This window comes from Leiobunum rupestre, chromosome 2 (assembly GCF_980474605.1).
Source record: "Leiobunum rupestre chromosome 2, qqLeiRupe1.1.hap1, whole genome shotgun sequence".
NCBI classification, from domain to species: Eukaryota; Metazoa; Arthropoda; class Arachnida; order Opiliones; family Sclerosomatidae; genus Leiobunum; species Leiobunum rupestre.
In genome coordinates this window covers 73830795-73844170 of record NC_143385.1, presented here as the reverse complement: position 1 = coordinate 73844170, position 13376 = coordinate 73830795, and the positions used below count along the sequence as shown (strand labels likewise).

The 13376-nt window shown below is 33.7% G+C and overlaps 1 protein-coding gene across 1 annotated transcript in view; it reads right to left on the bottom strand.

Moving 5' to 3' along the window:
* Positions 1-370: 370 nt before the first annotated feature.
* The window catches only part of LOC149958994 (uncharacterized), a 48316-nt gene continuing 35310 nt past the window's right edge, over positions 371-13376 (bottom strand). The window contains exons 5-10 of the mRNA XM_090165114.1: positions 10644-10751; positions 7991-8181; positions 4334-4483; positions 3505-3821; positions 2863-2983; positions 371-1226 (exon numbers count right to left, since the gene is read on the bottom strand). Of these exons, the coding sequence (XP_090021240.1) occupies positions 922-1226; positions 2863-2983; positions 3505-3821; positions 4334-4483; positions 7991-8181; positions 10644-10751 (1192 nt within the window). The 3' untranslated portion in view covers positions 371-921. The remainder of the gene's footprint in view (positions 1227-2862; positions 2984-3504; positions 3822-4333; positions 4484-7990; positions 8182-10643; positions 10752-13376) is intronic.

Sequence of the window (13376 nt, the reverse complement as noted above, 5' to 3'; positions counted from 1 at the left end):
CGTATCTAATTAGGAACGTAAATATTGAGCTATAGATTAGGAAAGATTAAACGTCCACTTCAATCTACAAGCTAAAAACAATTGAGCTAAAAATAGTAGCTATAAAAAACACACATAGGATTAAAATACTATCGGTTTTAAATTAGTTGTGAACTGAATTTTAAATGAGCGATATTATGAATAAGCATAGCGTAGAGCTACCATAGTTTTTAAGCAAATGTTTTTTGCGATAAAATGTTCTGTCACTTACAAATTGGTTTTATTAAAAATTTTAAAATGGCATCTTAAAATTACCTGTATCATAAAATGACTGATACAAAAACAAACAAATATTTAGGAAACTATTTCAGCAAAAAATTGGGATATTTCGTTTTCTAAGGGCATGTAAGTATTTTCTAAAACTTGTATATTTGAAAATTCTTTACAAGTATCGGACAAAATACGTTTGTAGATAATGACGGTTTTGATTCTGAAAATTTAGAAAGAATAAGATTTATAACTGATTTAAAAACCAATTTTATAAGAGCGTACAGAAACAACACTTGGATTAATTTCATTAAAAGTAACGAATAATGCTGTAATTCATAGTATAATATGTTCAAACGGGCGTGATAATGCCTCCTTTGGGATCTTAGTAGAGCCCGGCGAAACAGATAAATTAACCGCTAAAGTTTTGATTAACCATAAAAATTACGATTAACTGTTTATCCATGGATATTATCCACGACTATATAGCAATTTAACATGTAAAATAATCGTTTTTTCCCGGATAATTTTCGTTTGTGGATAAAAATAAATAAAGTGATTATTTCTTATCCAAACGCCGAGCTCTAGATCTTAGCGTGTTGAAAGGGGTTGTGCCTGCGCGGTTTAGCCCGAAAAGAGTGACGCTTCGATTTAGAGAAGAAAGAGTATGCGTGACTAATCTAGCTGGTGCCACATTGCGATCGACTTCCTCGGATTCGCCAGCATATCTTTCCAATGCGAAGCTTCCTTGGGTTTGTCTCTCCTCATGGCCAGAATCGAAGATCCCTGTTGGTTGTAGCTGCCGTGGCTGCCGGCCATAATGAACACGGAGAGCTGCCCATTACGGAGATCCTCCTCCGAAACATCGAAACTCAACGCTTCGTTCCAAACTGGGTTTTTTGTTCCTTTCTTCGTTGTGGTCTTTTTCTTCTTCGCCTTCTTCGATTCGTTTGTGCTCAAGGCGACTTTCACGTAAGAGTCTAGAAAATGGAGTTTCATTTAATGGGGGAAAAGTGTTAATAGCCGAACACGCGCTAGCTACTAATTCGAAGCGAGAATAAACGTGGCATTGATTTTCTCTTTTGTAGTTAATTGATTTACAAGTTGAAATTAACAATTTGGCGCTCTCTACTTATGTAGTGCATTTGTTAATTACCAGATAAAAGGTACTATTTTTAAGTAGTGGGGTGGTGGAGTTGTTAGCACTTTCGCCTCCCAGCAAGTGAAGCCCGGTTCGATCCGTGCTTAGGGCACTGGATAAAAACTCGGAACTACACCCGCGTAGAGCTTACAAGTTATATCCGCCATAACGCTTTCCCAATCCCATAAAAACGTCTAGAGATTGACGGTAATAGTGAGTGTAGGGAGCGTGACAGGGAGGGCCGGCCACCACCATCCCACTCAAATTAACCCAGTCACCTAATTTAAAGATTGATTGCCATGGCTAAAATTGTTGATGCAAAAGATTTGAACTGCCCGATTAAGACGTCACTTTCTTGAAGACCACTATTATCCTGTCACTCGATTTTCTGACTCACTGATATTCGATATGTATTTTCTATTCAAGAACAGTCTGTCAGTTAAGCTGTACACACTATCACTCCTCAAAAACTCGAGAAGTGCAGAAATTTAATATTAATAATAATAATAATCAGCTAGGCTAATACCCAAGGCCCCACCTTAGGCCCAAGTCATCTAGCGACTTATAAAGCCTTTAAACAGGTGGCCGGGTTACAATACGTAGGAGGGTGGTGGCAAGCCCTTCATGCCACGTGAGCCAACAGCTCCCTACACTCACTATTTTGGGGTAGTAACTGCTTTAAACGGAGATGTCATATCTAGGAATAATTTCTTTTTGCTATATAAAAGTCAAAAGTGCTCTACAAATACATAAATCAGATAGCCAAAGTCCATTTTGAGAAAGTAAACTTATTTATATTTCGAGTTATTTCTAATTGCAATCACAATCTTATAATAGAAATACTCTAAAAATAATCTTAAAATAATTTTTAAGTGATATTATAATATTTAGTGATAAGTCAGTATTATGTTAAAACACCCCAGAAATCTTATTCTGAATCACGACTTGATTGACTTTTGCTGTCAGGAAGCGATTACTTATATATGCGATATTGATTTAAAAATGTTATGGTTAAAATTAAATAAACAAAGAAAAAATAGACTATAATTCCAATATCCTGTTCAACGGAACAAGGGTAGCTTTAACTGCAGAAACTCGATTAGGAATTGCCGTCAACGTCTATTATGTTTAAACATGTTTTTAATATTCGTAAATAAAGAACCACATCCAGAGATTCTGGCATTTTAAATCCAATTAAAAAAGAAAGGCGAATAAAGTTAATATTAACCTCATTATTTGGAGAACATTAAGTACTGTAAAATTCGCTTTGAAAATCTATTTATCATTAAATTTAGTCCGTCCAGATATTGACTTATGTATGACTATACTATTCCTGCGTAAAATTTTAGTTAATCATTTGGACCCACACTTTTGGTTCTTCCGAAAGATCAAAGAAAAATGCGAATGACACAAACAGTCAGATTTATTCGCGCTTAACAACCAATGAGCATAAATCAATATTACAACATACAAACCTGGACAATCTTTTTCGTGAATTAGTGGCAAATTGGAGGCTTTCAAAACAACAACAGTCAGTCGACCCGCTGATGGCAAGTAACTTAAGGACAGCAGAATTTCCGGTTGATCTTGCCGTTTCTAAAACGATAAATATTTAAAAATCTGTAAGTACAGGTGCATGGAAGCCTCAGCCGTGGTCCAGCCTCGAAAGTTCTCCTAGTACACCAGAGTGCTGCGGATGGAACACTTCTACAGGCGCTGGTAGGCCAAAAATAGACCAATGGGAGAATTGGATGTCTCAGCCGTGGTCCAGCGTCGGTACTTTTCCTAGTATAAAAATATACCAATGGAAGAATTAGAAGCGCATCTTCAAATGCTTTTTCGGGTGATTGGACAAAGATGCGCTTCTAATTATGCCATTGGTCTATTTTTGGCCTACCAACGCCTGTAGAAGTGTTCGACCCGCAGCACTCTGGTGTACTAGGAGAAGTACCGAGGCTGGACCACGGCTGAAGCTTCCACCCTGTATATAGAGAAATGATGAATGAAAACCACTTTAATTTTTCACGCAACCCTTTTTTCGAATACACTTATTACGGCCAATTTTAACGTACACATGACACAGATAACGGCAAAGCTTTGAGAGTTTTTCTTTGTACCTTGTCAAGTTTGGTTATTTCACTCCATATTTCCAAGTCACTCGAAACGTCAATTTCGGATAAATTCACTCTCACTTCACCAATAACGTCATTTCTGGAAAATCTGTCGTATTCGTAAATTTGGAAGAGGAGATTTCTTTCTGATAGTTCTTCGAAACAGATGGGGAATTTGAACACTTCGTCGTAGAGAGGGTTAATAGAGTTCCTTCTGATTTCCGTTTGTCTCTGTTTCGCGTCCACTTCTGGAAGTAACGTCACTTTGACGTACGGGTCGTTTAGGTCGTTTTCCGCTTCACCCGCTCTGTTCAGTTCAACCGCTAAAATACAATATTACATCCTTATTTAAAGCCTTTATTTTAATCAGTTACTTAATTATTTAAAACAAATCTTTAGTATTAAGTAGAGCAGGGTTGTCTTATTAAAGGATATCGACTTACAAATGATAAACTCGAGAATAAAAAGTTTTGTCTAGAAAATATGCATACCCTTTTAATAAAAAATAACAATCTTGACAATCCAATTGATGATATTTTAAATTGGAAATATAGGAAACCCTGAAGTACGTTTTGTTATTTCTATTAAAATTCAATTCAATTTAGAGCTAGGGGAAACGGATAAATAAACCACAAAAATTTCCATTAATCATAAAATATTCGATTAACTGTTTATTTATGGATAATATTCACGATTATTATACGATTTAATATGCAACAAATACGTTTTTATTCTTATAATTTTCGGATATAGATATAAAAGAAATGAACGGATAATTTTCTATCCGGACGCCGAGCCCTAATGCGATTAAACACTGTGAAATATAAAAAATTACCTTCAATGACATGCACGACGAGGTCAGATCGGTTAAAATCATATTTGAGCCGAAAATGAAGTCGTCCTCCTTTAAGGTCGTTGCTCTTAGAAACATTTGACTGTAGGTACAACAACTCTTGCTTCTTGTAGAGATCTGGCTGTAATGCACCTAAATTGTTTAAAATAATGAAACCAAAAATAATATAGTACTCGGTACCCTGGATTCGAATTTTGAGAATTTTCTGATTGACGGTTTGGTAACGAAGCGGTTACCGACTTACAGCACGTGACCACAGAAAAATCGGCCTCTATCGGTCAATGTATTGTCCTATCACGGCCAACTTTGACTAAGCGCTGTTGCGCGAACAGCACGTCATCAAAGCTGGCCGTAGTCTTTTCTATATAGTTGGTTACCATGTTTACAATGGAGCTAATATTTTTGAAGTTACGACAAGAAGTGGGTTAACGGTATTGACAATGCGTGAGGCAGTTAATTCGTATCTAGGGTACGAGGTTACTATTAACTTTGATGAACATGAGGTTTAGGTTTTCAACATGGGCACCAAACGGAGTGGTAAAGGGATAGGTACTAATCCCCCATTGGATACGCTTATTCTATTGGAGTTGGCCTCACCTTAGATTTTGGTTCCCATTTCTATCATGTTATCTAGGGCCAAGTTAGTTTTGGACCACCTATAACGATGAGGTTAACGGTAATAGTTAGTGTAGGGAGCTGTATGGCTTGGTACCACCCTCTTAAGCATTGTAACTTAGCCACCAAGGTATTATCGTGGCACCTAGGAGCAAACAAACACAGCGCCCCACACAAGGAGAACGCAACCCGTCAAAAGTCATGCGTTTTGTTGTGTACATTTTTCCTTGTTTAGACGCATTGTCGCCCACTGCCGTCGGAAGGGGAAAATTCCGAAATAGTCTTCCCCCGCCCGTAAATCGTTCAGCGTAAATGCTCATCCAATGAAATTGGTACACAACCCTCCGTTAACGTTTTTACTGGCTAGCTGCTTTCTCCTTATGTTTGTTGCTCCTAGCTAGCACAAAGTCTTCGTTTTATAATTTTTTTAGTGTTTCATTTAGTCCTCTCGTTCAACAGATTAATCAGAGGTGAGTAAGGTGTCAAGGTCACGCCAACAGGATACTTAAGGACAGGGACTGGACACCTGTTGGTAGATTGGTGGTCGTCATCACTTTTCCCGTCACATTATCTGCCCCCCTATCCGACACATGGTATTACGCGACGAAGCCACTAGCCCCGGCCGCCAGATAAATTTACAACATATTTTACCGTCTGAGTTTTCTAATTGTTTTTTTATCATTTGCACCTAGAATTCCATATTTCTCTTTACCGAATACCTTATTAGTGTCATGCTTTAATTTTTAAAAGCCCTGAATGAATATCACTTTAACGACCCTATTAATTACAGCAAGTGGCGGCATGACGTGAAGTAGCTCATTTTTCAATAGATGTCACTAGCGTCGAAATCAAAAGGTGGTACTTATAGTTACATGTACCCCTCGCGTTCATTGGACCGTTGTAAATTGGTAAATAACATAGGTTACAGCAATTATAAAAAATATTTTTACATGGGATATGTAATTTATGTTAAAGCCCACCCATTAAATAGAGTATAACTATAATAACTATAATACTCTACCATGGTTCTCTGACGAAGTTATCATTTGGCTATTTTAAATTTTAGCTTCCTTTAAATAGATGGCACCACGCTCTCCTGTAAAGTCGCGTTTTTCGAGAAATCGGATAGGTTCATGGCCATCTCTAATAACAGAGGCCTTTTCATAATACAGGTTACAATGATAGAGCCGCCACTTGCTTAAACGATTATTTTTTGCTTACTGGAAAACTATAAAATGGACAGTTTCAGCAACTTTTTATCACCAAACGTTGGTTAGAGAGATATACGTTCTCATTTATTCATAATCATGAGTCTAATGATTCATCTATTTATATTCATGTAGAGAGAGACATACTTATGTGTTATACAATCTTTTGGAACAATAGATAGAAATCTCAAATATGTTGAAAACGTCCAGGGTAGATGTAAGTAGAATATCGTGAAACAATAGATAGAAGTCATAAATAATAAATATGTTATACACTTCCATGGTAGATATATATCGAGTAAAATGACATGGGGACCATGCCATGCCGGATTATTTTTTTAGATTGTAAATATGTATTTTAAAAAATGTTCCAAATGTAATAGTTGGTAAATGTTTAAAATTTACTTAAAAGGTTTTAAAATTTAAATTAAAAAATCTAAAATTCGATCTTTATTACAGTTCGGTAAAAGGTGAGGTTAAGGTTCAGTATGGTTACTGAAACTGAGGTTATATCGTGTCGTATTATTCTTAAACTCGAAAGTTTCTTTCAGTCGCGAGAGGAATTTTAGCCAATGAATATTGGGAGCCGTTGGTGTGTGCGTATGGGACATGCCACCATGTCGAATATGACCATAGTAAAGCTACATCTTAGACGCTACCTCGCCTCGGAAGAGCGTGGTTCCCCAGCGCCATCTAGAGTCGTTTCGGTCGCGAATGAACAGTCGATCGATGACTTAAGCCTAAAGCGGTTCTTAACGCATTAGCAAGTAGCAGATCCCTTGATTATTAGGACCCACTTGTATGATTTAATCATTATTAAATCTGAATCAAATCAACTCTGTATAAAGATGAAAAATCCTTCAATCACGAATAATAATTATTATAAAGACACCTTCTAAAAGAGTGACCTGCCCCTCGGATATAAGCCAATAATTATAAATTTAATTATTTTACAATTATTAATATTTACAAATAATTAAATCAATTAGCCTACATTTATTTACTTCATTTTAATGAAAAAATAATTATAATGAAAATAATAATTATAATGAAAAAATAATTAAAATGAAAAAAATAATTATTATGAAAAAATAATTATAATGAAAAAAATAATTAAAATGAAAAATAATTAAAATGAAAAAAATAATTATTATGAAAAAATAATTATAATGAAAAAAATAATTAAAATGATAAAAATAATTATAATAAAAAATAATTAAAATGAAAAAATAATTATAATGAAAAAAATTTTAATGAAAAAATAATTGTAATGAAAAAATAATTGTAATGAAAAATAATTGTAATGAAAATAATTATTAGAATGAAAATAATTATTAGAATTAACATAATTATTGGAATGAAAATAATTATTAGAATTAAAATAATTATTAGAATGAAAATAATTATTAGATCGAAAATAATTATTAGATCGAAATTAATTATTAGAACGCAAATAATTATTAATAATAATTATTAATAGTAATTAATTAAAATAATTTTAATGGAAAAAGTTTTAATAAAAGTAATAATTATAATGAAATAAAAATAATAACATTGAGATATCGGCCTAATTGGATTTTTTCGAGAGTGAGAGGGATTTGGAGAGACGCCAAAAATATTCTTAAAATTCACTCAAAGTAGAAAAAAAGAGATTCTTGGTATTATTATTGTTATTTCTCGAGAAAAAAAATCTTAATTAAACTTCAATTTCGTTTGGAATATTAAATGGGAAACTTCCTTAATACCTCCTGTTACTGACTGTATTGAGGGATTCGAGCGCTCTTCGTAATCAATAAGGAAAATGAGAATAGCTTACCAAAAGGACTTAGCGATCCTCCGTAATTGGAAACTGGTGGCCCGGTCGTGGACTCGCTGGATGACTGGTTGGAGTAGGCGGGGGAGAGGAGCGGCGAGAGCGACTTGGGCCGGCCAGTTCCGGGGGAAGTAGGACGCGCAGAACCATTCGAATCCAGGAAAAAAGGCGACAATGCTTCCGGCGAAGGTGTTCTACAATCATTATTATAGAATTGAATTTAATTATACACTATTATGTAACCGAAGTGAAGCGAACTCAAATAATTGTAGGTATAGTAGTAAACCGTTAAATTACGCGAAAAAGTAGAAAAGTACAAAATTAAAAGGGGTTAAAAAGCTAAACCCTTAAAATTTAAAGTGAAGATAAATACTCAAACCAATAGGTCTTCAGGAAGAATGGCACTCGGACCAAATAGATCTTCGAGTCAAAAATAAATTAAAATGGAATTATAAATAACCAGAATTTATAAATAGGGCGAAACCGATCTACCGCTGGAAATTCTTGATAATTAATTTGTTGTTTACTCAAAGATCTATTTGGTCCGAATTTTGCGTTTTAATTTTATCCTCGAAGGCCTATTGGTCCGAATATTTTGTAAGTTTTGCGTTATCTTTAAAATTGTTAGGATTTAGCTTTATTGCCGACTTTTTATTATGGACTTTTCTAATTTTTCGCGTTATTTAACTGCATTTTAGTCCATAGCTAGTTTTTATAAACTTTAACTTCTAGTAAATCACCCATTTGAATGAGATTTTCAAATGTAATTAGATCGAGCAGTCCGACATACAAAAATGATTTTAGACAGTTCAAATCAACTTGAAATACTTGTAATCTGGACGAGAATCAATTACAAAATCTCAAAATCCACCTTATAATCAGAACATAATAAAAAATATATAAAATCATAAAATCTCTATCTAATTTTTTTAATAACTTTCAGACTCAAAATCCCCCACGAAAAATATTTAAAAGGTAGACCCCTCGAACTAGATTAATCAGGAAATTATTTAGTCAATGGCCGCGTCCTGTGATAGACCATGTCCAACCTATTAATTTTAAAGGGAACACCAAATTCTTGCAAGAAAGTCCAAAAAAATGGTTACATAAGCGAAACCTTTTGAGAGGTTATATTTCTTAAAATTCAACCAAAAGGTTTACATTGAGCAAATAAATTTATCTTTTGACTATGTATCGTCATGATTTTCTACCTTTTGGAAATTATAAATGAGTAACTGACACAGATATTCTAGCACCAACACCGTGTATCTCCCAATTTTTACATTTCCGTCTGTGGTGTGAAATATTCGCCGTTGAAATTAATAACTTATAAAATAAACTGGAAAATAAAGGAAAATTTCTAGGGAATTTATATAAATACTTAAAGCGCGCTGATGAAAGAACTAAATTTTTAATTAAGGTTTAATGTGAAGCACATTTTAAATAAATAAAATAGATATATAACTAATTAATTAAAAACTTTCTAGAATTTTCACATTTCAGGGTTCATACAGCTATTGGCAAAACAATTTATCTGATATTTCCAGATGCAAGATATTGTCAATAAAAACTAGGTGTTTATCTTACTACGGTGCAATGTAATGTAACTCGACGTTATTGGTAAGTTGATTGATTGTTAAATTAAATTGGTTCCATATTTTAAAATTTAAGAGAAGTAATAATGAAAAATTATTAATACGAAAACGTATTTTTGAGAGCAAACATTTTGAACCTTTATAAATTTCCCGGATATCCCGGAATTTTCTGTCGACCATCTAACGCCCTGATATTTCTAGTTTTCGTATGTTTTCCAGGTATCTATAAACCCTGCATTTAAGTAAAAGTAGAATAAAATTTACAATGATAATCTGACCGATTTCGAGATTCTTACTTAGCCTTTCATCATAAGCGGATCTATATTCTATTAAAAGTAAAAATATAACAAGTTTTTATCAAATATTCCAAATAACCTTTGTCTATAATGATGAATATCAACAAAAATGGAAACACAAAAACTTGATCAATTTACTTCCGAGAAAAGACGCCAAAAATAAATAACGTTTACTCATTTTCAGGTTAAGAAAGGCAAAATATCTAGAACATTTTAACGTTACATTTCGTATATACTATTCTCCACCACCCTCCCCTTTTTGGTTTTCCGTTGCTATGCAACGCAACTCGTTTTGAAATTTTTAATATTTAGGCTTAGTTTCTCTATTCGGTGTTATAGTCGCGAGCCAGATTTCCCACACGGTACTGACGAGTCCCAAATAGGACGAAACCGGTCTACCGTTGGAATTTCTGGCTAATTTATTTAATTTAATTTAGTTTTGCACTCGAAGATCTATTTGGTCCGAGTCTCGCGTCTTTTGGTTTGCTCGAAGACCTATCGGTACGAGCTATTTGTAAGTTTTTAAATTTCTTCAAATTTGTTTAGGCTTAAGCTTTTTTAACCCTTTTCTTAATGGACTTATCTACTTATTCGCTAATTTTTTCATCCTTTGGAAAGAAACTAGGACGAATTTCCGGTGAATCGGCGATGGAATATTTCGAATTTCGACTGCTTACGCGTTATATAATTTTGGAAAATACTGTCTATCGCGTTATATTTCAAAGTGATTATTCATTAATTAACACAGATAAGAAAATAAATTACCTAGGAGTGTTACATGATATGTTTCCGTAGTTTTCAGCACTGGCGTTACTTTCGGATCTGTCTGATATTGAAAGTCTCGGTAAAGGCATAGCTCTGGCATCAACGGACCTTGATTTTAGAAAGAAAAGTTTTCATTAGATTAAATCCAAGGCTTTAATATATTTAATTTCCCTGACTAGTGTAATCGCGATTAAAATTGCCTGGCTTTTTTCCAAACTGAATATTGTATTAATCTTTATATTTCATGTTAACATAGTTTTACCTCTCCGAGGGGACTTTGTACCCTACGAGGGGTTATACAACCACCGTGTCAGTCTGTCTGTCTGTGGGTCTGTCTGTCAGGCCTGCGAACGCGTTCGTATTTTCGCGGCGTAAGCAGTTTCTTGGTTCACTGCGTTCGCAGTTTCTCGAAGGGTTGGCAAAACCACCGTGTGACGGTGAGCCTTAACGGATTGCTTTGCGGTCAACGCTCACCGTCGCGACAGTTGCAACTCAGTTTGATTGGATATTTCGTTATTGTAATGTTTATGTGTAGGTTGTGAATGATGAGTTCGTGTTGTGATGGTTGTGGGTGTTGAGTTTGTTGAGTTCGTGTTGTGAATGTTGTGGGTGTGGAGTTGGTTGTGTTATGAAGGTTGTGGATGTTGAATCTGTTGTGTTTGTATGGGCGTTTTCTCTCCAACTTCTTCTTAATAACTTTGGGACGGACCGAGTGCTGAGTGTTACGCAACCTCTCAACGTCCAATGGCAGGGTTTCGTCTTAGTATCAAGTTGCGATTTTTTGGTGCCAGCCGTGAATTGAACCCGGGTCTGCCTCGTGCGAGAGATGTACTCTAACCACTCAGCCACCAACGCTTGTTAATTTACGGTGTTTTTCTAAAAAACAGCTTTGGCGAATGTCCTTTACAAAGTTATAACGTTAGGTACTATAATTTATTCGACATCATTTTAAATATTTATAAATTAAATTAATCTTATATTTAATTAAATATTTATAAATTAAATTAATCTTATATTTAATTAAATATTTATAAATTATATTAATCTTATATTTAATTAAATATTTATAAATTATATTAATCTTATATTTAATTAAATATTTATAGATTATATTAATCTTATATTTAATTAAATATTTATAGATTATATTAATCTTTTATTTAATTAAATATTTATAGATTATATTAATCTTATATTTAATTAAATATTTTAGTATTTTAATGTAAAATTTGATCGTGATCAGGAATTGAACTCGGGTCGCATTGAAACAATGCGGATAGTTCACCGCCGAGCCATTGACTTCCTTAGGGAAAATATTAAAGTAAAGGAACAATTTTGATAAGGCGGGTTTTTTCTAAACGGATTAATACAATATCTGTATATATTGTTTATTGAACTTTATTTGTTTATTCTTTGGTACGGTTTTTTGTTTTGTTTTAAATTTTTGTTAAATTCTTAACAAAATTTTGTTAAAACACAAAAAGTAGTTCATTGTTACCTTTTAATATCGCTTAGAAAAAGGATAATTATTCAAAACTCCCGCGGAAACTATATCAAAGTAATAATATAGCATCACCGTGTGGAGAACTATCAATCAAACCGGGTAAAAAATACAATCTCTTCAATTTTTCGAACTTTAGTCAAATCTCGACGGGTAAAAAAACACAAAATAACAGTATATTAGGCCGTTGCCGTCAATATAGAAGATTTAGTCTTTCTTAGTTCTTGGCTGTCAGACGAACTACTTCAGGATGGGGTCCTGGTGTCGGTCAAAAGTTATGAGGTAACTTTGCGGTTTTAATTAGTTTGTTTGGTCTTCGGTCAAGAAAAGAGATAAATTGTGTTTCGCGTTTGGAACGTGAGTGAATGGACTTCAGTGTAAGAACAGTGCGTGTTTAAGACTGAAAGTGTTAAAGTAATTGTGAACTAACTCAAGTCAGCTGTAAGATAAAATTGATTGTTATTATTTTTTGAATTGGAATAACCTAATTATACCCTTGAAATTATCAATTCAACCTGAGAGGGTAATTAAGTAGATTGGAAGTAATTAGTAGCGAACAGCTCTCGGCTGTTAATTAAGACAGAGTTTATAGTTATGTAGTTTGAATTTAGTTAAAACTACTCAGTATAATTTATGATATTTACTTAAGAGTAAGTGTGTTTTGGTTTAATTTTCAATCACGATGAACTAAGACAAATCTAGTCTTAGACACTTGAGTACCAGTTCTGTACAATTACGTAGAAGGGATATATATTTTTGGGTTATTGATGAAAGTTAAATCTAGAACGTTCCATAGACTGTTCTGAATAAAAATAAACATTTATAATTTTGCATAATTCTGGTTGCCATTTTATTTTCTAATCACTCGCCCACAACATTACAGTTCTAGCAAAACCCGAATCAAATAAATTTTCGATATAACGGCGACGGGAAATTATTCTCGTAAATTTATCGAACAAAATTTCGATAATCTATCGTTTAATTAAAATCGGCCCGATTCCGTTAAAATTATAAACCAAAAAGCGAACGGTCGTTATAATACCCTCTGTAGATATTTCTTTCATTAAAATTGGCTGCGTATTATATTTAACTGATAAACTTGTTCTGTAAAAAGGGTTTAATTCAATTGTGCATTGTTATAGTACGTCTAACTCACGGTTGTAACTACTTAACTTATGATATTCTGAATAAATTAAATTTGGTCGTTTCGTCTCAATTATTTTAAATGAAAT